General features: G+C 44.1%; 1 protein-coding gene across 1 annotated transcript in view; it reads left to right on the top strand.

Annotated features, from left to right (window-relative positions):
* Window positions 1-16,065, top strand: part of LOC114588050 (atrial natriuretic peptide receptor 1-like) — a 54,344-nt gene extending 38,279 nt beyond the window's left edge. The window contains exons 17-22 of the mRNA XM_077921633.1: window positions 471-558; window positions 1,973-2,112; window positions 7,852-8,004; window positions 9,813-9,911; window positions 11,616-11,707; window positions 13,951-16,065. Of these exons, the coding sequence (XP_077777759.1) occupies window positions 471-558; window positions 1,973-2,112; window positions 7,852-8,004; window positions 9,813-9,911; window positions 11,616-11,707; window positions 13,951-14,085 (707 nt within the window). The 3' untranslated portion in view covers window positions 14,086-16,065. The remainder of the gene's footprint in view (window positions 1-470; window positions 559-1,972; window positions 2,113-7,851; window positions 8,005-9,812; window positions 9,912-11,615; window positions 11,708-13,950) is intronic.
* Window positions 16,066-23,201: the final 7,136 nt, after the last annotated feature.

The following is a 23,201-nucleotide window of genomic DNA, read 5'->3' as shown; positions in this document are numbered from 1 at the left end:
AGATAGTATGAAGGAAAAGATGAGGAAAGAGAGAACCTGATGAAGTGCACTGTTAAAAATAAAAATCTAAATAAAATGCATAAGTAAGATCCAAAGAAGTTCTCAAAGATAGAAAAGGACCGGGTTGGGGTGGGAAGAGGAATGATTTGAATGTCTGAACAGGGACTTTAAATTTCTGTGCCCTGAATCAACTGAGAGTTTGGTTAGGTATCTGCTTCCTGTGGGAGATTTCATACCAGTGGAATCAAACTAAATTGAGAAGACCAGTTCAAAGAGCCTGATGTCAATATATATCTGCTGCTTTCTGGTCAGTGGATGCATTTTATCTTGTCGTTACTGTAAATGCATGTATTGGCCAGGTATAGGATTCCACTGTGAAATCACTTCCTATTTATTAATAAAGGTTGGGTTTTAGTGGGCACTTTGCGTTAGTAATAATGGCTTTTTTTTTTTTTTGTTATACAAAACAGGCATGTTGCCAAAACAGGTAGCTGATGATTTAAGACAAGGAAAGGCATCACAGGCCCAAAGTTACATAAACTCCACTGTATTTTTCAGGTAAGTAGGACTGAACCCAGCAGCAAACCGCTACTTAGCCTTTGTGTGAATAGCTTTTTCAGAGACGTCAAGGTGCGGTCGATACCATGGCGAGATACGTTTTTATTCTTCGTGTCCCTCCACAACTGTCTCTGCAGATATATCGAAGCTGAGTGTTGCGGAAAGGTGAAACTCTCGGGGAGCACAGCCTGCAGCTGTTCTGCAAAAGACATGTGCAGTTTGGTGTGACTGCCATGGGTGCTTGTGAAGAGCAACACACTCCTTCTCCATCTCTAACGTTTAGCACATATCTGATATGATGATGATTTATTTACATGACCATATTCATGATGATGATTGATTTGTTCACATATGCGTTCTGTGTAGGCCTCTGAAAAGATTTTTTTTAAAAAAATTGTAGATGCATTTAGGAATTAAATTAACTAGATGTAAAGATTCATGTCGTCTCGTCTAAGCAATGTCAACACTGCATTGTGTTTTTTGAATCTAGGAGAAGTGGCTGCAACAAGGAACTCCCCCACCCCTCAGTAGCAAAACTTCCCTTACCATTACACGTGTGTTGATAAGGCAATTGTTGCCATATCAAGAGTTTAGTGCCATGTTAGCCATGCAGGGAAAGTTGCTCTAATTATGCTAGAGAACTAATAACCTGTACACTGCTTTTTATGAAAGAATTTTTGTTCCTCTTTTTTTCTTTCTGCCTTTGAGAGAGTCATCACCATTTAGGATTTGTCTGAAATGCTTCACGTTTCAGCATTCAGCAAGCGAGCCCATTAAAATTCTGCAGATTAATGTCTACTGATTTATGCTTACATCTGCTTGTCTGCAGATGGACAAGATTTATACACGACAGGATGGACAACACAGAGATTTATTTGCCCAACAGATGTAACTCTAACGTATAGATAAGAGGTTATGTATTCCTCTTGTAAATGAAGTTTGATTGGTATCAGAGCAGATTTTGTGAGGGTACAAGGCAGCTCTTTTGTCCCAATGAATATACTTTAAAGAAATATCAAGATCCTTGCATGGATTCCCCTCCCCATTCAAAGTCCAGTAAATGATTTCTGCTTCTACCATTAAAATTAATGGGAAGGTCTTATTGGCAGGGGAGGCCCATATGAAGTCCTTTCAGCCGCAACAGCCTGGGGAAACATAATTCAAATATTGTTTTCACCAGCGCTTTATAAAGGAATGTTATCTTCCACTCCCCCAACCTGCTAAATTGACATGGTGCAATTGAAAACTGCAAAAATAATTATTGTAGGGAATCAGCAGAGTGGAGGAGGTGGAGGAGGAGAGTGCTGCTCAAATATGCAGAATTCAAAATGTAATGTGCCATCAAAATGTGTCAGCATCAAAATGTTTTCCAAAATCCTTCGGCTCACATTTAAGGCTTGTTCTTTCTTGCCAGCGACATTGTTGGCTTCACTCAGCTCTCCAGCACCAGCACACCTTACCAAGTGGTTGACTTCCTAAACAAGCTCTACACGACCTTTGATGAGATCATAGACAATTACGACGTCTACAAGGTGGAAACTATCGGAGATGCCTGTGAGTGCTTCAAAACAACATTGTCATCATCAATCTTTATTATGGTCCAGAGAGCCAACAAATCGTTACAAAGCAATACACAATTCATACAGCCTACCTCCAGGTTAAGGGACGCAGGTAGCACTGTGGTCTAAACCAGTGTTTCCCAACCTTGTGCCTCCAGCTGTTTTTGGCCTACAATTCCCATCATCCCTTGCCACTGGTCTTGCTAGTCAGGGATGATGGGAGTTGTAGGCCAAAAACATCTGGAGGCACAAGGTTGGGAAACACTGGTCTAAACCACAGAGCCTAGGGCTTGCCGATCAGAAGGTCGGCGGTTCGAATCCCCGCAACGGGGTGAGCTCCTGTTGCTCGGTCCCTGCTCCTGCCCACCTAGCAGTTCGAAAGCACATCAAAGAGCAAATAGATAAATAGGTACCACTCCGGCGGGAAGGTAAACGGCGTTTCCGTGCGCTGCTCTGGTTCGCCAGAAGCGGCTTAGTCATGCTGGCCACATGACCCGGAAGCTGTACACCGGCTCCCTCAGCCAATAAAGCGAGATGAGCACCGCAACCCCAGAGTCGGCCACGACTGGACCTAATGGTCAGGGGTCCCTTTACCTTTACCTTACCTCCAGGTTAAACAAGCATTTTGTTCAGAATATAGGGATCATTGGTTCTTGCAACCACCAATAAAAACTTTGCCACTGCTAATGTTCTAGTGTTTGTCTGGTCTTCCAATAGGAACCTGACATAGTGAGCCTCTGATTTTCCCAGGAAAGGTACCATCAAGGGTAATATCAGTTCAGCCCTGTCTTGCTCATATTTTGCACAGTGCAACAAAATATGTTTTATGGAATCGATGTCTTGAGCACACGAGCAAAGTCTGTCCTGGTAGGGAATTCCTCTCAACCTGCCATCCAACACTGCAGAAGGAAAAATGTTTAGTCTGGCTTTGGTGAAAAGCCTTCAATAGTTTGGTACTGTCAGGTTTTTAATGTAAAGTGTTAACTTAAAGACATGCCCATATTGTACTCCTACTGCCAGCGGACTACAGACTACAGATGGGTAGCCGTGTTGGTCTGCCATAGTCAAAACAAAAAAAATTCCTTCCAGTAGCACCTTAAAGACCAACTAAGTTAGTTCTTGGTATGAGCTTTCGTGTGCATGCACACTTCTTCAGATACACTGAAACAGAAGTTGCCAGATCCTTCTATATAGTGAGAAGGTGGGGAGGGGTATTACTCAGAGGAGGGTGGGGATGGGTGATTGGCAGATAGCTGTGATGAGCCTGTTGACGACTATTAACGACTGCAGTAGGTCTTACAGGAAAAAGCAAGGGGTGAGAAGGTGAAAAATGGCTTTGTCATGTATAGTGAGATAAGAATCCAATGTCTTTATTCAGGCCAGGTGTCTCCATGGTTTTAAGTTTGGTAATGATTTGCAATTCAGCAGCTTCTCTTTCCAGTCTATTTCTGAAATTCCTTTGTAGTAAAACAGCTACTTTGAGATCTTGTATAGAATGTCCTGGGAGATTGAAGTGTTCTCCTACTGGTTTCTCTGTCTTGTGATTCTTGATGTCAGATTTATGTCCGTTTATTCTTTGGCGTAAGGTTTGGCCTGTTTGTCCAATATAGAGAGCTGAAGGACACTGTTGGCATTTGATGGCATACACAATGTTAGACGATGAGCAATTAAATAGTCCAGAGATGGTGTGTGTGATGTTGTTGGGGCCAGTAATGGTGTTGTCCGGGTGTATGTGGCAGCAAAGTTGGCATCTGGGTTTATTGCAGGCTCTGGTGCCAGTGTCCGTGTTGAGTCTGGTTGTAGTATTATTGTGGGTTAGGAGTTGTTTAAGATTGGGTGGCTGTCTGTAGGCAATGAAAGGTCTTCCTCCCAGAGCTTGAGAAAGAGAACTGTCATTGTCCAGGAGAGGTTGTAGATCTCTGATGATGCGTTGTACTACAGACTGTGTGTGATCGAGATCGCAAGTCACTGTGTGCATTATCCCATAATCTTTGCTTTAACGTCTTTAGGGGGCCTTCATAACCCAGGTAATACAGTTGGGGGGTGACAGACCAATAGAGGTGGCTTTTTTAGCCATGGTTTTCTGCCATTTGCTGACAAATTCCTCATTCGTCAGGTGATGGTACAAACCCTTCCCTAGATCAAACACTGAAATCCTTTTTTTTTTTATAAATATTTATTAAGATTTTTTAACAACCAAAACAACATAAAACCAAACTCCAAGAAAAAGAAGAATACAAAAGGAAAATACAAATAAAATAACAGTATTCATAAATTATGTTTTCATAAACTTTGGACTGCCTCACATCTCCCTTGCCTGCGTTCCCGACAATATAATTGTATGCAGCAATTTGTTACCTTACTTCCATTCTTATTTTATAAATCTCAGGTATTCAATTTCGACTTTTAACTTGTATTTGTCATAAATTCAACTCCTTCTATTAAACCAAATATTACTTCCATCTTCGACGTTAGCTTAAACATCATATGTTCTCAAATATCTTACAATAATTTTACTGTTGCCATGTTACTTTCATTTGTGCATTCTCCTAGCATTCATACAATTTGTAATGTTTTTGTAAATAGTCTTTAAATTTTTTCCAGTCCTCTTCCATCGTCTCTTCTCCCAGATCTCGGATCCTGCCAGTCATTTCAGCCAATTCCATGTAGTCTATCAGTTGCGTCTGCCATTCTTCCAGGGTGGGCAAACACTGAAATCCTGAGCCAATGTTTTAGGGCAGCCCACCATGCTTTAGTTTAAATTGGGCATTCACCAGCTTCTAACAGAAGTATGGAGTTGGGGACACAGTTGGGTACCTGCAGCAGAGATCATAGAAATTTTGCCTGAAAGCCATCTAGCTTTGGCAGGTCCCCATTACGCCAGACATTTGCAGCGTACAGGAGTTGGGAAACGGGTTTTGCGTTGAAAACCCTTAAGGCTGCTGGAACATATACAACATTGTTAGTCCTTCCAGGGTCCTTTTTATTCTTTCAATTCCTCACCAGGATTGAAAGGTGAAAGAACAAAAAAGCAGGCGTCCGAGTGAATGAAAACGGGCGTTGAACTCAAGCGGCTACATTTCGCACGCTGGGACAATAAAATCACAAGCAAGAGATAACCTTTATTGGCTAACTTACTTGTTGTCAGGCTCAGGGAATTCTACCCTTCCCCTGCTGTCAGCTCGAAACAGGAAAAAAACGAAGAGCCCTTAGTCTATGAGTTTATTTAAAACCTCACAGTGAGAGACAAAGAAATCCAGTCAGCCTCCCATAATGGCGTTGCTCCAACTGAGCTCCTCCCTCTTCCCTTCCTAGCAACATCACTTCCCCTTATGGTGGCCGTCAGGGACTAATTGTCTCTGAGTCCTTTACTCTTGCACCCTCAACGAACACCGAGTTCTAGGAGAAGGGGGGTCAGAAATACTCTCCAGTGATAATGTGTCCACTGGCTGCCATGCTTCTGTCTCCCCCATCCCCTCCTTCTTCTAACACTGCCCAACTTTTCTGTTCATCTATCTCTGAGCTGTGACCTTCCTCAAACTCCTGCTGTAAATCAAGGCTACATTCCCCTTCTCTTGCAGCATCAGGAGAAGGGGAGGGTGACCCCCACCATTCCTCCTCCAATCTCACCTTCTTGAGTCCAATCCCTGACAGCAGGCTTCACAAGAGCATCTTGTTGGCCACAGTGGGAACAGGGTGCTGGACTAGATATAGCAGACTTGTCTCATGTTCTTGTGTTCTTATGGTTAGCTGATCTGAGGGACGTCCCCACTACGCTTTCCAAGCTAGACTACTCCCTGCAATAGGGAAATAGTAATATGAGGATCCACTGCAAGCTTCTGATCCCTGGCTGCTTTGAGCACTTGAAATGTGCTATATAAATGCAAAGCCCTTTTCTCCGTCTTCTTCAGAATGCAAAGCCCTTTTCTCCGTCGTCGTCGTCTTCTTCTGTTCGTCTATCTCTGTGCTGTTATCTTCCTCAAACCACTGCTGTAATTCATTACTCCCTTCCTCTTCTCTGGGAGTGTTGGGAGAAGGGGGGAATGATCTCCACCATTCCTCCTTGCCTTCACTCCAGTCCCTGACACTTGTCCTGTCTAGTATTAGTGGGCAGAAACAAAAGCTGAAAGCCAGAACATCCCCAGTCCCCAAAAAATTTTCTTAAAAGTTTGTATTGGATATTACATTTTTATCACATTGCCACATATCTAATCATCAAAATCAAGGAAATACATTTCCCCAATTCCACCCCTCCCCAACTTCCCTCAACTTCCTTTTCTGGTTTTTCTCCCCCAAATTAATCCCCGCCTGCTTTCAAATATTTTACATGTTATCTCCATATTGATTATTATCTATGTTGTTAATTGTAAATGTTTACTCAAACCCTGCTGGTGAGTTTAGATCTTTACATTGTTTCTGTAAATATAACATGAATAGTTCCCAATATTTCTTAAATTATCTATAGTCTTTGTCTCTGAGTCTTTCTGTTAGCTTCGCCATTTCTGCATATTCCATCAATTTTTGTAGACATTTTTCCTTGGTTGGTATTTCTTCACTTTTCCATCTTTGGGCTAATAACATCCTGGCCGCAGTTGTAGCATACATAGTTTCTTCTTTTCTCTTGGTAAATCTTGACCCATAATGCCTAATAAAAAAAAGCTTCTGGTCTTTTAATAAAAGTCAATTTCTGGTCTTTTAATAAAAGTCAATTTAAACATTTTCTTAACTTCATTATAAATCATATCCCAATACTTCTTAATCAATTTACAGTTCCACCACGTATGGAAAAAGGTGCCTGCCCTCAGTCCTAATTTGACCTCAGCCCAAGCTCACCAGGAAAAACAATGTTTCTTTACATTTGCCCATATCTGCATAATAAGAGTTAATCATCATGGCCAACCTTACAGAGATGCTGTAACACTTGCTGAAGTAATGTATGCAGAGCGCTTTGAACATTTAATAAATGTTTGTGGTTATTTTCCCTGCACTAAAATATCCCTTCATGAATAGGTTTCCCATAAAGTATTTCCTGTGCCCCAAGGAAGTTGTCCTGTTAGTGTGCAGACTTGCAATGGGACATCTCCCAAATCTGTTATGGGTTTCTTCCCAGCCTCCAGAGCAGATTTGGTGGGTGAAGGGGCATCTTCGGGGGGTGGGGGTAGGAGAAGAAGATGCTGTGCCAAGTTTACTTTCTGCAAGTCCCCTCCCCCACCATTAAAGAACGAAAACAAGAAAGATTTGTGGCACCTTAAAAATGAAACCAGCTGTGACAGAAGCTTTTGTGGGTGAGAACCTACCTCATCAGGTGCACAAATTGGAAACCTAGACGGCTTGGTGTAGAGAGAAGTAGATTTTTCTTTTACAAATTGAAGCCAAAAGGTGAAGCGATGCAGAAGATAGGAGTAGGTGTAACTCGGGAATTTGTAAACAGAACACAAAATAATACAGAATCCAGCCAGGCAAATACTCTCATATATGAGAGGTCAATGACTCGGATCTAAACAGCCTAGGGAAAAGCAAAATAGCTGTGATCATCTCCTTGGGGCTTGGCATGTTTGCATTAAGCCATGGCTTGGCTTAGCATGGCATGTACATATGGCCCAGTCATTCCAGTTCAACCATCTTCAGGTGAGCTGTTGCCATTTCTTCTTCCAAAGTTCAGACACGAGCGATGGTAATAGCAATATTGAGCCTATGCCGACCTCGGTGAATATTCCCATTTATTTTTTCCTAGACATGGTGGTGTCAGGAGTGCCCAGAGAGAATGGCATTCGCCACGCCAGCGAAATTGCGAGTATGGCTCTGGACCTGGTCTTGGTGTGCAAAACGTTTAGGATCCCGCACAAGCCCAACACCCAACTAAAGATTCGAGCAGGGATCCACTCAGGTACGAGGGTGCACCGTGCTGCGGAGAAATGTTGACTCTGCAAAAGTGGGATGTGGGTATAAGGGAGAATTAAAGTAGGTTGCCCTCATTCAGGACCGGAGAAGGTGTGAAGCTTACCCTCTTAGGGCTGTGTCCACTCATGGCCCTTGTTGGTCATGGCCAGTTTGTGGTGGAGACAGACTAGAAAGAAGTGCGGAACTACATCCCATTGTGGGAAAGAGACTGGTTCTCACACTGCTTTTTGAAGTGGTAGTTCTGACTCACTTTCTGAGCTAATCTAAACAGGGTAGCAGTAATTGAAGGAACTATACTGTATTTTTCTGTGTATAAGACTAGTTTTCCCCCCCTTTAAAATAATGCAAAAAAGTGGGGGTCGTCTTATACATGGGATGTGCATAGAGTGGATGTCTGATTGGTTGCTGCTGTGGCTGTCAGTGGCTATCGTGTGTGTTATTGGTTGCTGCGTAAGTGGGAATGGGTGTTGTTGATTGGCCGATGCTGCGACAATAGAGCAGGCGATTGGCAGGCGAGGGGAGAGATGGGAAGGTAGATTTTGCAATGCGTGCAGGTGAGCGATTCTCGGCATTCCCCCCTAAAAACAATCCTCAGTAATCCACCCCCCAAAAGCTCAACAACTCTGGGAAATCCTCCCCCAAAAAAGCTCACAATTTTTTGGCATCTCCCCCCATTTTCTGAAATTTCAGTCCCCCAAAATAGTATTATACATGGGGGCATCTTATAGACGGGAAAGTACAGTATATATTTATTTATTTATTTCGGTCAATAACCAGTTGAAATGGATGTGGGAACAGCAATTGGTCCTCCCTCTTCCCGGGAATGAAGGAGCGTGAAATATACACGGAGTCGAGAGTGGATTTCATGCTCTTTATTCAGCTCATAGTGGTGAGGAGGAATGGAAGTTCCCTCACATTATCTGTTTTATATACATTATTTACACAATGGGCTGCACGTGATTGGCTAATTCCGGGATTCTCCTGTAGGCCAATCAGATTGTGGATTCACTTCCACCTGGAGCTGGATTGGGTGGCTCCTGCGGACCAATCATACTGCTGCACTGTTCTAGGACCAATCAGACCACTGCATTCTGAATCCTATTGTTCTAGGACCAATCAGACTGCTGCATTTTGGATCCTATTGTTCTAGGACCAATCAGACTGCTGCATTTTGGACCCTATTCAACTCAGTACATAACAGAACGATTTGCACGTATCTCGTGCTCTTAACTTAGAGCGCCCATCACGAACAAATGCACTTCTGTGGAAGAAGCCTCTCATTATGATAGCCTACAAATCTCAACAGCCATTATCTGCAGCTCCATCAGCTAAGCTCCCCCCCCCCCTTCATCTCCAAGTCACATCAGACATTTAAAGCACTCGTATGTCACTTTGACAGCTATAGTTTCCCCAAAAGAATCCTGGATACTGTAGTTTGCTAGGCTGCTGACCCTGCAAGACCTGTAGTTCCCAGCACCCTTAACAAACAACAGCTCCTCCCTGAGTGACATAAGAGTGCTTCAGATATATGGCGTTGATGTGACCAACATTGCCTTTCTTCACACAGAAGACTTTCCTCCGTACCAAATGCACATCCCTCCATTTTCCTCCCTGTGCTGTTCCTTGTTCTTTTTTTGCAAATGTTGTACTGCTTTTATATTTTAATAGAGTGAACCCACACATAAACGGTAAGCCCTGACTGTTATCTCTGATACTGGGGTGAACTGCAAATAAACTCAAGTCAGAAAGGATCCTTGGATTGGTTTTGGGTTGCTGTTTTTCCCCTTTCTCTAGGGCCAGTTGTGGCAGGAGTTGTGGGAACAAAAATGCCCCGGTACTGCTTATTTGGGGACACCGTCAACACAGCCTCCAGGATGGAGTCCACCAGTGAAGGTAACTAAAACAGCAGCAACCGGCAAATCTCTGTGAGAATTAATGAAAGATGAGCTGGTGACATTTCAGGTGGGCCACTGCAGAGATCTAGGGACACAGGTGGCGCTGTGGGTTAAACCACAGAGCCTAGGACTTGCCGATCAGAAGGTCGGCGGTTCGAATCCCCGTGATGGGGTGAGCTCCCGTTGCTTGGTCCCTCCTCCTGCCAACCTAGCAGTTTGAAATCACGTCGAAGTGCAAGTAGATAAATACCGCTCCAGCAGGAAGGTAAATGACTTTTCCGTGCGCTGCTCTGGTTCGCCAGAAGCGGCTTAGTCATGCTGGCCACATGACCCAGAAGCTGTACACCGGCTCCCTCAGCCAATAAAGCAAGATGAGCGCCGCAACCCTAGAGTTGGTCACGACTGGACCTAATGGTCAGGGGTCCCTTTACCTTTACTACTGCAGAGATACTTACGTTTTTGTGTTGATTGGGGGTGGATGGGTGAGACCAAAGCAGGTGGATTAGTTTCCCCTCTTTCTGCCACTCCTTTCCCTCTCCCTCTTTTTTTAAACACTTCTCAAGATTCCTTGGGGTGGAGTTTACATGCATGGTGTGTACTCAACCCAAGTCTTTGTTATGTTCACTGTGATAGCCCTTCGCCTTTCTGTTCTCCAGCCTAAACATACCAAGTTAATCCAATCTTTCTGCCTAGTTCTTTCTAGCACTGACCATCTTTGTCTCTCTCCTAAGCAAGACTGCATGGAATTGTCTTTGCGGGGTGGAAGGGTCAAGTTTTCCAACATTTCTCCAGTGAAAATAGGGGTGCCCAGTGCTATTTTTTCTAGAAAAAGAGGTGCCGGAACCAGGGCCAGATTTAGGCTTGATGAGGCCCTTTTGATGTCCAGCTGTTTTTTGTCAACAACAAATTGCCACTGTTTTTTGTGTTGAATATATGCTATATGATAATTTATGGACCTAATAGGTATCTAAAGCCAATCGTACATAACAAATAGGAGCCTACACAACACAAAACACTGTTGTTGTATGTAGTTTTTATTTTACTTGTTTTTTATCTTATATTTTGGAAATGTACATCCAGGTTTTTTTCTTTAAATGTTTTTGGCGGCCCCAAGAGAGTGGGGCCCTAAGCTATAGCTTGTTAGCTTATACATAAATCCAGCATTGGCCAGAACTCACCTCTGGCACCTCCCTTGTTCTCTTAGAATGGCACCCACCTCAGAGGTGCCAGAAATGAATTCCGGTAAGTTCCGGCTGAAAAAAAAGCCCGGGGGGGGTATTTCATACCCTCCAACATTTCTCCGATGAAAATAGGGATGTCCTAAGGAAAAGCAGGACATTCCAAGGATCCCATCAGAAATAGGGACAACTTCTTTACTGGTCAACGGACTGTACTTGAAAAACAGGGACACTTGGAGAGTCTGAACTTGTCAACAGCTATAAGGAGATGGGAAATACTATCATTAATTCTTAGTTGACACAGTCATGGACACATTCCAAAATGCCTCAGGCGGAAGCCACAGACCTCAGGGTTCCCCTGTGAGTCCACTGGCAGGACTGTAGCAGCAAATGGCAGAAACGAGATTGGGGGAGAGATATCTACATCTAAGAGGCCATTGCCTAGTTTCTACAGCGAGTTTTCCTTTGAAAAGGGAAGCAGGGCTGATAACAGTGGTGTAGCTGAATGTCTCTTTTCCTTCTAGCTCTCAAAATACAGTGCAGTTCAAATACATACCAGCTGTTGGAACAGATTGGAGAGTACATATTGGTGTGCCGGGGGAATTTGCAAGTCAAGGTAAATAGGAAACGTTTGTGTTCAGGCTTTCCCGAAGGGGAAATGAGTGGCAGTCCTTTGGAAAGCTTTTGCTTTAACCCCTTTGGATTGGCTGGCCTCGAGTCTGCTCTGAATCTTGAGCATCATGCATTTCTGGTCTGCTCCTTAGGGCACATTTTCCCTGTGTAAAGTGACTCAAGTCTTAATGCCTCTCCCAAGAAACCCTGGGAACAGCCGTGATATTGAAAGTTACCAGCATAGGGCCTAATTTCTGCCGAAGTTCTCCAGGAACTATTTTTATCCTGAAGACTTGAAGTCCCAGAAGATGCAAAGCTGTAATATCGAGGAAAGTGGGTTTGAGCAGAGTTTCACCTCACCAGTGGGTAACTAGAACATCTATGCTTATTCCAGTGCAGATGGAAAGTGCAAACGTATTTCTGTTAGGGCCACCTCCAGCTTTGCATTTTTAGCCAATTAACCACTGGCCTTTTTGCAGTTTGATTAAATATACATATACATTTCTGAGATACTGTGTTTCTGAGGTACTGCAGAAAGTATAAGGCAGGCATAGGCAAACTCGGCCCTCCAGATGTTTTGGGACTACGATTCCCATCATCCCTGGACACTGGTCCTGTTAGCTAGGAATCATGGGAGTTGTAGTCCCAAAACATCTGGAGGACCGAGAGTGCCTATGCCTGGTATAAGGTAACAGTCCATTTAGTAAACAAAAGCTGCCACTTATGGGCCTGGTTTGCATGTAACACTAGGCTGAACTATGGTTTGTGCTGGCACACTGTGGGAAAACTGTAATGGGAACTAAGCCACGGTTTGGATTAGCATTATGCCATTCCAGACAAACCACAAGCTGAAATCAATGTCGGGTTTTGGCTGGTGGTTTGCTTGGGTGAGACAAGCCCATGACCTTCGGTTACATGATTTCGTCACAGCAGATAGCAAGATGAATGAAGTTGCTTTTGACAGAAGATAAACTGCAGTGGAACAGAAACAGTTCTGTATGAGATGGATACGAGGTGGAACGGGGGAAAAGATGCATTCTTACATCCCTGGTCCACAGTGGCGTAGCGTGGGGGGTGCAGGGGGGCCGGCCGCACCGGGCGCAACATCTGGGGTTAGGGCAAATCCACAGGTTAGGGGGCGCAAATCCACGGGTTAGGGGGCGCAAATTACTTGCCTTGCCCCGGGTGCTGACAACCCACCCTACGCCACTGCTGGTCCATGCTATGCCATACTTTAGTGCTTTGCATGAACCAGGCCATTATTAGACAAAAGGACAGTGGTGTAGCGTGGGTTGCCAGCATCTGTGGTTCCGGGGGGAGGGAGGGAAATGGATGGAGAGATGTGCATGCACATTCAACTACATAACAGCACCTGCCTCACCCAGGACATTGCAGCTGCAGAGATAAGAAGAGTCGTTCCATTGTCTAAAGAGGTCACTTCCTGGTTCACATGGAGAAGCCATTTTCAATGGAACCCAGTGAAGAAAGTACACAGCTGTATTGGGGCAGCACTGGGTGCTGATTTTTTTCTCCCGGACCAACTGCCCTGTGCCTTTGTGCCCCCCCCCCCATGCTACACCACTGCATGTATTTCACCCAAAACAGAAACCTCAAAACAGTACCCCCAAAACAGAAACACTTGGTTCCAGTGCACAAAATTAAAGGGGGGGGGACATGGTTCCATTCCAAACTGAGCAAAACACAATGGTGTCCATTGAAAAGGATGGCATTTTGGCCCACTTTGAGAACAGATCTTGAATTGCAGCCCTGCTCTTTAAAAATGGAGTACAGGTCAAAGTTGTTAACCTTTTCTGGGGAAGGAAAGCCCTGTTTGGGTGGGGGGGTTCAGCTCAAACATGTTGAGCCTTTTTTAAGGAGGAGGGAAGCCCTGTTTTTAAGGGTTTGGGGGGAGAAAGAGGAACAGCCACACACCAACAAATTGCTGGGGAGACAAACAGCCTCACTGAGTAAACTCCGTCTTCCGTTCTGTAGATTGTGCGACAATGGAGGGAGGGGCAAGGGGGCGGTAAGGAAAGGGGCCCAGCGATCAACCGTGATCTACCAAAACCTCCCAGGATCTACCAGTAGATCACGATCGACCTGTTGGAGATCCCTGCTCTAGTGCAATTGAAATAAAGCAATGGGGGGCGGGGCTAGCCTTGCCTCTATTTTAGTGCTGGTATTTGCTCTCAGGTGTAAAGTATTGCTGACACCATTGATAAATTGTACAATTATGTTTTGTTCTAGGGGAAAGGTGACATGATAACATATTGGCTGGAAGGAAAGAAGTCTAGCGCAACTCAAAAGAAGGCTCTAAGCCCTTCCACAACCTCTCAGAATCTTAACCAAAGTACTTGCAACATCATCCCAGGTGTTATATAAAATGACCAGCTTTCAACCCTGCCATACAAAAATCCCACCAGGTACTTTCTCCGTGGTCACAGTCTTTATACACCCCAAAGGAAACTGTAAGCAAGAAGCATCTAAGTTCTCTTCTCCAAAAGGGAGGTCCTCATTAGCGATATGAAGAAAATAGACACCGTTGTAGGCTTGCAAACCCTGACTCTGGCTGTTTTCAGACGTTAGGTGAAATTATGGCTTGTTTCACCTACCCACAAACCATGGTTTATTCAGGGCCAACAAACCAGGGTCGGAAACCCTGCTTGAATCTTGTCTGCAAAGCAAACTTTGTGCTAACTGTTATTTGCTGTTGTTACTAAATTCACAGACCTCTGACGAACCACGATCAGGATCACTGCACCACCTAATAAGGGGGATGCACACTTTGGATGGCACAAATGGTAGTGAATTGGGGCAGGAAATGGTTTAAAACCATGGTTTGACCACTGTGTGCCTGGAACAGGTCCCCCTTTTCATATCACCCTTCCAACATAAAATATACTCAGAGTCGAGAGTGGATTTCATGCTCTTTATTCAGCTCATAGTGGTGAGGAGGAATGGAAGTTTCCCCAAAGTATCTGCTTTATATACATTATTTACACAATGGGCTGCAGGTTATTGGCTAATTCCGGAATTCTCCTGTAGGCCAATAAGGTTGTGGATTCACTTCCATCTGGAGCTGGATTGGGTGGCTCCTGCAGACCAATCATACTGCTGCATTGTTCTAGGACCAATCATACTGCTGCATTCTGAATCCTATTGTTCTAGGACCAATCAGACTGCTGCATTTTGGATCCTATTGTTCTAGGACCAATCAGACTGCTGCATTTTGGATCCTATTCAACTCAGTACATAACACGACACATGGCTGTCAGCCAGCCTCACCCACCCATTCCACATGATTGTAATCACATGTGAGCACGCAAATAGGGATCTAGTGAAGGAGAAAATTCCCCTTCCAAAAAGTAGAAATAGGAGATGATGCAGAAAAACAGCATTTTGCTTAGAAACCGGCAAGGCACTATTCTTGAGGTCTCTTACTGACACTGTTTAAGAAATGGTTCAGAGAGGAATCACATATGGTATAATCTTCAGTGCTCTTGAGTCGAGAACCTTCTGGGGGGGATTGAAAGGTTTGCAAGTTTGAAATAAGCTTTTCATTGTCCACCCTCTGCTACAGCTATATGTGTAAACATGGTAAGCCAGGTGGATACGGAGAAAATAGATGGAAGGGGGGGGGGGAATAGGAAGCCTGTGCTGTCTCGTTTGTCTGGGTGCCCATCAGCATTCTTTGTTTTGCTGTGCCTGTTAGAAGCACCTCAGTGATGCTGGGTCCCTTTTTGGCACACAATGCTTTTCGCTTTCTTTTTAGTGAGAACCTCAAGCACTCTGACTCATCGTGGAATTTAGGACACACTGGCTGTGGTGTCTCTGAAGTAAAGCGGGGCTCCTTTCCACAAGCACTCTTTCGTTCATAAATAGTCGCTGAGTTTTTGTTTTGTTTTGCTTCCGTTCATAAGTGCTTGTAATGCTGGATAATCTCTCATGTTACAGAACTGTCATGGATTCAATCCTGCCTTGGGATCTTATTCAAGTTCCTGCCCTGGTAAATTCCTCTCTCCCTCTCTCACATCAAGGCGATAAGAGTCCTTTTGGACCTGACCTTTAGCTTAGCATTTTGTTTCTAATACCTGCCCCACCAAATATCTGTGGGTTATTGGAGTGGTTTTATATCTGTGGGTTATTGGACTGGACAAACTGGAACGTGTCCAGAGGAGGGCAACCAAAATGGTCCAAGGCCTGGAAACAATGCCTTATGAGGAACGGCTAAGGGAGCTGGGCATGTTTAGCCTGGAGAAGAGGAGGTTAAGGGGTGATATGATGGCCATGTTCAAATATATAAAAGGATGTCATATAGAGGAGGGAGAAAGGTTGTTTTCTGCTGCTCCAGAGAAGCAGACACGGAGCAATGGATCCAAACTACAAGAAAGAAAGAAGATTCCACCTAAACATTAGGAAGAACTTCCTGACAGTAAGAGCTGTTCGACAGTGGAATTTGCTGCCAAGGAGTGTGGTGGAGTCTCCTTCTTTGGAGGTCTTTAAGCAGAGGCTTGACAACCATATGTCAGGAGTGCTCTGATGGTGTTTCCTGCTTGGCAGGGGGTTGGACTCGATGGCCCTTGTGGTCTATTCCAACTCTATGATTCTATGATTGAAATGTATCATTTTGTGTGTTTTGGCTCTTATAAATTGCTTGGAGACTTCTTCTTTTTTGTCATAAGCCAAATGAATAAGGGACGTGAGCACGACAACCCCCTCCTGCCGGCCTGTGGGGTTTGCAGCCAAATTACAAAAGCATGTTTTGCTAGACAAACACAGAGCTAGTACATGGAGAGTTATTGAACATCCTAGAGAGGACCCTCTGTGTGTGGTCACTTCCTTTGCCTCCTCTGGGCAGGAACTCTCTAACAAAGGAGACAATCCTTTATATTTCCTTCTTCCTGTAAGAAGGCTCTCTTTTCACGATGTTTCCAAGCTGACCAGACGTGCATGACTAAAACTCCTGCCTTCAGCCATGTTAGCAAAGACTCCCAACTTTTATTTCGCTGTAACTTAGAAGTATTTTTCGGCACGCTACTTTGCTCTATTTGCTGCTTGCACTGAAATGTAAGTAAACCCTTTCCCCATTGATCTTACTAAAAACGCGTGGCTCATTCTCTGCAACAAGGGTGAAAAGGAGTTGGTCAGCAGACCACAAACAGAAGGGGATAAAAAGATATAGCTGCCTTATTCCTAAACTTTAATAAGCTGCCAAACTAAAAAGTATTTTAATCTGCTAAAAAGGCTTCGCAGCCATATTGTTTTGTATTTCTTCCACACACATGGGATAGGAAATTTAGATCTAAATCTACAGATTTAATCCTCAATCCATTTCCCAACATGGTCCTCTCCTCATTCAATACTCAGAGGTATTCTGCCTCTGTATGCATAGCACAATGTCCTCTTTGGTGACCAACAGCCACATCACAAATCTTTTCCTTATATACAAAAAGAATCTATGAATTCTTCACGCCTCATTCAAGCCATGAGGTGGGTGGGAGATCTCAGACTCAGGGGCTGCATGCGGCTCTCCAGGCCCTTCTATCCAAAACCATCTCAAAGCTATTATTTGCCCAGAAAGAAAAGCTGCCATGGGGATACATTGCAGCTTCCCTTTGGGGACAAATAGCAACTTTGGAGGGGGATTTTCAGTGAGGAAAAGACACAGGGAAAGGATTAACAACAACACCATCGCCTGTTAGCTGCAGTCCCCATGCAGCCCAGAACATGTTACATAAGTTGTTTCTTTGCAATCTCTGTTTTTCTGTATTAAATGTTTTGTTGCTATAGCTAGTATTTGTTTTATTTTTTTCTGCTGGTTTTATATTGACAGTATTATTTTCTTTTGCATTTTAACCTTGTTTTATATTTGATGTGTATTGAGCTAGAGAAATTATTTTGTGAGGTGACTAATAAATATAAATAAGAATAAGAATCTGACATTGGCAGCACTTTTAAGCTGAAGTGTTTGACTGATTAACACTCTATCGCCTTTAAAATAATTTGTGGGAGGGGAGGTTATCGATTTTCTTTGCTTTATTATGTATTTTGCATTTTCATTTTTATGTTGCGAATGGCCCTGTGATATTCAGATGAAGGGCGGTATACAAATAATAAATAAATGTAATAAATAAATAGTTTGTCACAGTAATTTTTGTAAGTTTTGGGGTGGGGCAAAAAATCCTTCCCCAAGCCACCGCGTCACTCACAGGAGAGACATGTGGCTCAGGCGTGCTGCAGGCCCCACGGTGAGTGCCAACCTGATGAAGAGAGCACAGCAGAGGTTATATTTTCTGAGAATCCTCTGGAAAAACAATCTCTCAAAGGACCTGTTGATGGCATTTTACCATTGTGCTGTGGAGAGTGTATTAACTTATGGTCTGTGCGTGTGGTTTGGGAGCTGCACGATCAGCGGAAAAACAATGCTGTCCAGGGTAGTAAAGACTGCGGAGAGAATAATTGGGTGCACTCTTCCCACCTTGGATCAAATCTACGCTTCCAGGTGCCATAAGAAAGCTGCAGAGATAGCGCAGGATAGTGCGCACCCTGGAAATGATCTCTTTCAGCTTCTGCCTTCTGGAAGAAGGTACAGGGTTATAAAGACGAGGACTAGCCGCCTGAGAAACAGTTTCTATCCAAATGCGATTTTGGTTTTAAATGCAGTGTAAGGTAGTCTCTATGTGAGTATATTGTATTCAATTATGGGGTATCAGAGTTCTTAGGGAACTAACCAGGCTGGGATAGTTGGGATAGCAGGCTTGTTGGTTTTTGAATGTCTGGTGTAGATTTTTCAATTTTGTTGTTTTGTATGGGACAATGACAATAAAGATTATCGTATCGTATTTTATCACCCCCCTCTGTGGTGACACCCAGGGCAGCCCGCCCCCACTGCACCCCCCTTCCTCTGCCCCTGTGTTGGTGAGTGGAGCAAGCTGTGGCACAGCCCCTAACAATTGCTCACAGAATTGTCACTCTTAACAGATCTTGGTCTCCTATTCAGATTTGAGGGCCCAACCCACAAAGCCGTATCTTTGGGTTCAGCCCAACGAGCAAGTCAAAAGCATCTATCTCTTCTCAAGCCAATTCAAGATGAGACTAGCTATTCTTCCTTCATACTGATCCTGAGCCTGTGGAGTAGGGAGGAAATCTGAGCTTTAATTCCCAAAATAGTCTTTCTTTTCATAATTGCCCGTCCACTGAGACATCTCCTTAAAGAACATTTGAGGACCACTCCGCCGGGGCCATAGAAGTAATGGCGGTTCTGATTTGTCCATTAAAACTCTCTCGACCAAAACTCCACTTTTCAACCAATAATAATAATAATAATTTATTATTTATACCCTGCCCATCTGGTCGGGCTTCCCCAGCTACTCTGGGCGGCTCCCAATAGAATATTAACAACATGATAAAATATCAAACATTAAAAACTTCCCTAAACAGGGCTGCCTTCAGATATCTTCTAAAAGTCAGATAGTTGTTTATTTCCTTGCCATCTGATGGGAGGGCGTTCCACAGGTCAAGCGCCACTACCGAGAAGGCCCTCTGTGTGGTTCCCTGTAACCTCACTTCTCACAGTGAGGGAACCACCAGAAGGCCCTCAGAGCTGGACCTCAGTGTCCGGGCTAAACGATGGGGGTGGAGACACTCCTTCAGGTATGCAGGGCCGAGAGCTTTAAAGCACCAACACTTTGAATCGGAAATGTACTGAGAGCCAATGTAGATCTTTCAGGACCGGTGTTATATGGTCTTGCTGGCCACTCCCAGTCACCAGCCTAGTTGCCGCATTCTGGATTAGTTGTAATTTCTTGGTCTCCTTCAAAGGTAGAACCATGTAGAGCACATTGCAGTAGTCCCAAGGCTTTGAAGGACCCCTCAGGTGACACCTAGACGAGTCCCCAAGCTTAGAACAGTGTATGCACTTGCTGCTGTTTGAAGTGGTAGCTTGGCTGCCCTCAGAAGCATTTAGGAACAGAATGACCCATAGGAACACCACAGCCAACACGAAGAGTGTTTAATTGGAGAACCCGATGTTCTTGGGCTGTAGCTCCTGCCATCCTCAGTAACATCGGGTTCCCCAATTAAAGAGCCGAAGTCTTTGAACAACACTCATCCCATTCCAACGATCTGTTCTGGATGAAGCAGCAGGCAACACACAGAGAGAGATAATGTGCCTGTCATGGCTTTCTTCTCCGTTGTAACAGGTGATGCCGACTCCCATACATAGATTTTTGCACGACCAGATCAGCTCCCAGTTTGTAAATTAAAGCTGATTGCCACCTTCCTAGATCGGTTCTTTCCAGCAGTGAGGGATAGGGTACTAGATTTGGGTGGTCCCAACCTCCTGCCCACCCTGCCAGCACATACCAGGGAAATGAAAAAGAGAGAATAAAGGGAGAGCCCAAACCTCATTGATATTAAATGTTCTTTTTTTACTGATGTTAATGTGGAATTAAACCTTATTAATAAACTAGGTGAAAGGGTTGCTCTGTAGGCTATGCTTGGGTGCCAATACTGGATAACCATACACGTTATCTGATACACTGAGTTGACAGAGAAAGCGTGCAACATGCGTCCAAAATATTTGTGAGCAGTGAATAGGAATGGACTGGGCCTCTGCTTGCATGCAACTTAAACACAAAATTGTTATTTTTAAATTTGCAATTGTTTGTTATTTTGGGGGATTTATAACCACCCTTCAAGAAGTTTCCAAGGTGGAGCTTTTTATAGGTGTGTGCCCTTCATATGTGTTGAGGTATGGATGCATTTTTAAAATGTGGGCATCTGTACAGTGGTACCTCGGGTTACATACGCTTCAGGTTACATACGCTTCAGGATACAGACTCTGCTAACCCAGAAATAGTGCTTCAGGTTAAGAACTTTGCTTCAGGTTGAGAACAGAAATCGTGCTCCGGCAGCACAGAGGCAGCAGGAGGCCCCATTATCTAAAGTGGTGCTTCAGGTTAAGAACAGTTTCAGGTTAAGAACGGACCTCCGGAATGAATTAAGTACTTAACCTGAGGTACCACTGTACCTTCATTCTATTCAAGGAAGGAGCAAGAGAAAAGAGAGTGAGAAGAAAAAAACTAGAATGGAAAATACTGGATTGGACAGGCTTGGGGTGGTTTGGGGTCTTCTGAGATGGAGATGTATTCCACGCCCTCCAACATTACTCTGATGAAAATAGGAATGTCCTATTCCATTATCATCATCATCTTCTTCTTCTTCTACTACTACTACTACTACTAATAATAATAATAATAATACCTCATCCATCTGAATAATACCTCATCTGTTTGACTTCCAAAACATTCAGAAACCAAAGTCCCATCAGATATTTGGCTTCAAAAAATAGTTCACAAACCAGAACAATCGCTCTTTTCTGATGAAAATAGGGACATCTAAGGAAAAGCGGGACGTTCTGGGATCAAATCAGAAACCGGGACGGCTTCTGTAAATCCAGGGCTGTCCCTGGAAAACAGGGAAACTTGAAGGATCTGGTGTTCTGAGACATCCTAAACCACTTGAGGCTGCACCTGAAGCCTTGGGGCTAGCTTTGAGTTTAAGAAGGAGCAGAGAAAACATATCCAGTCTGTGTGTCCAAAAGCTTCCTATCTAAGGACAGGTAGGAACCAAGAGGAGAGAAGAGGAACAGTACAGTTTTGCTAACTGGCAGATCTAGCTTTCAACCAGGGAATAATTTGGCCAGGACTTGCAGTTACAGTGATTTCAGGAGGGATGCCTAACTTATCACTTGGTGTTAACGGAGGAGAAAACACCCCCATGCAACCATTAAACTGCCATATTTTTCGCACCATAAGGCGCACCTAGTTTATAGAGGAGGAAAGCGGGAAAGCCCCGATTTTTGAGGATCAGCTCAAAATTATTGAGCTTACTTTGCTAAGGGAAAAAATCCTGTTTTTATGGGGTTCAACTCACAGCTCTGCAGCTTCTTTAGGAAAGGAAAGGGAGCCATTTCTACAGTTTCCAGACAGATACAGTGGTACCTCAGGTTAAGTACTTAATTCGTTCCGGAGGTCCGTTCTTAACCTGAAACTGTTCTTAACCTGAAGCACCACTTTAGCTAATGGGGCCTCCTGCTGCTGCCACGCCGCAGGAGCACGATTTCTGTTCTCATCCTGAAGCAAAGTTCTTAACCCGAGGTACTATTTCTGGGTTAGCAGAGTCTGTAACCTGAAGCATATGTAACCTGAAGCGTATGTAACCCGAGGTACCACTGTAATCTAATCAGCCAGTCACATGTTGCTGGGGAAACAAACAGCCTCCGTCTGCAGAACATTTAACAATGGAGGCCTGGGCAAGGCGGCGGGGCCCGAAAGGGAACCAGTGATGGACCCACACATTCGCTCCATAAGACGCACAGACATTTCCCCTTTTTAGGAGGGAAAAGGTGCGTCTTATGGAGCAAAAAATACGGCAATTTTATTCATTAACCATAACTGCTTTACCCCTGCACCAATCTTTTTTCGTTCTCCCTTCAGCCAACTGTAAAGGCTCAGAGATGGTGAGTGACTTCACAACTGAGTGAGAAGTTGAACCTTCATCTCCCAGGTCCTAGTCCAAAACTCTTAACCGCTATTTCTAGAGTACTTCTGCTCTGGGGCAGCTATATAAATTAAGTAGGCAAATAAATATGGGGAAAGCCAAATGTCCCTTAGAGAAGGATCTGAACTATTTTCCATAAAACTTGAATTTGTTTTATTCTGGATTGTTTCATTTGATGTTATAATCAAATAATTTGATGTTTTAATCCAATCTCAACTGCTTTGGGATGCTTTCTTTGAAATATAAAGTGGTGTAGAAATGAATTTAATAATAATTCTCTTTTTAAAAAAGAAAAGCGCCTAGACATTCGGTAGTGGTGACCAGAACCGAGGTTAAAGGTGTCATTTGGTGATTAGCTAATCTATCTGAGTTTATACCACTGGAGCTCAGATATGGACGACTTCTGTTCCTCTGGGCAAAGGTTGGCCCCAAATGAACCTTGGAGGAACCCGCAGATGAATGGATGAAGCTGCAGAGATAGTGTAGGATAGTGTGCACCCCGGAAATGATCTCTTTCAGCTTTTGCCTTCTGGAAGAAGGTACAGGGTTATAAAGACTAGGACTAACCGCCTGAGAAACAGTTTCTATTCAAATGAGATTTTGGTTTTAAACGCAGTATAAGGTACTCTCTGGGATGCGGGTGGCGCTGTGGGTTAAACCACAGAGCCTAGGACTTGCGGATCAGAAGGTCAGCGGTTCGAATCCCCGTGACAGGGTGAGCTCCTGTTCATCGGTCCCTGCTCCTGCCAACCTAGCAATTCAAAAGCACGTCAAGTGCAAGAAGATAAATAGGTACCGCTCCGGCGGGAAGGTAAATGGCGTTTCCGTGTGCTGCTCTGGTTCGCCAGAAGCGGCTTATTCATGCTGGCCACATGACCCGGAAGCTGTACGCCGGCTCCCAATAAAGCGAGATGAGTGCCGCAACCCCAGAGTCA

This window comes from Podarcis muralis, chromosome 17 (genome assembly GCF_964188315.1).
Source record: "Podarcis muralis chromosome 17, rPodMur119.hap1.1, whole genome shotgun sequence".
NCBI classification, from domain to species: Eukaryota; Metazoa; Chordata; class Lepidosauria; order Squamata; family Lacertidae; genus Podarcis; species Podarcis muralis.
This window is presented reverse-complemented; position numbering and strand designations above follow the sequence as displayed.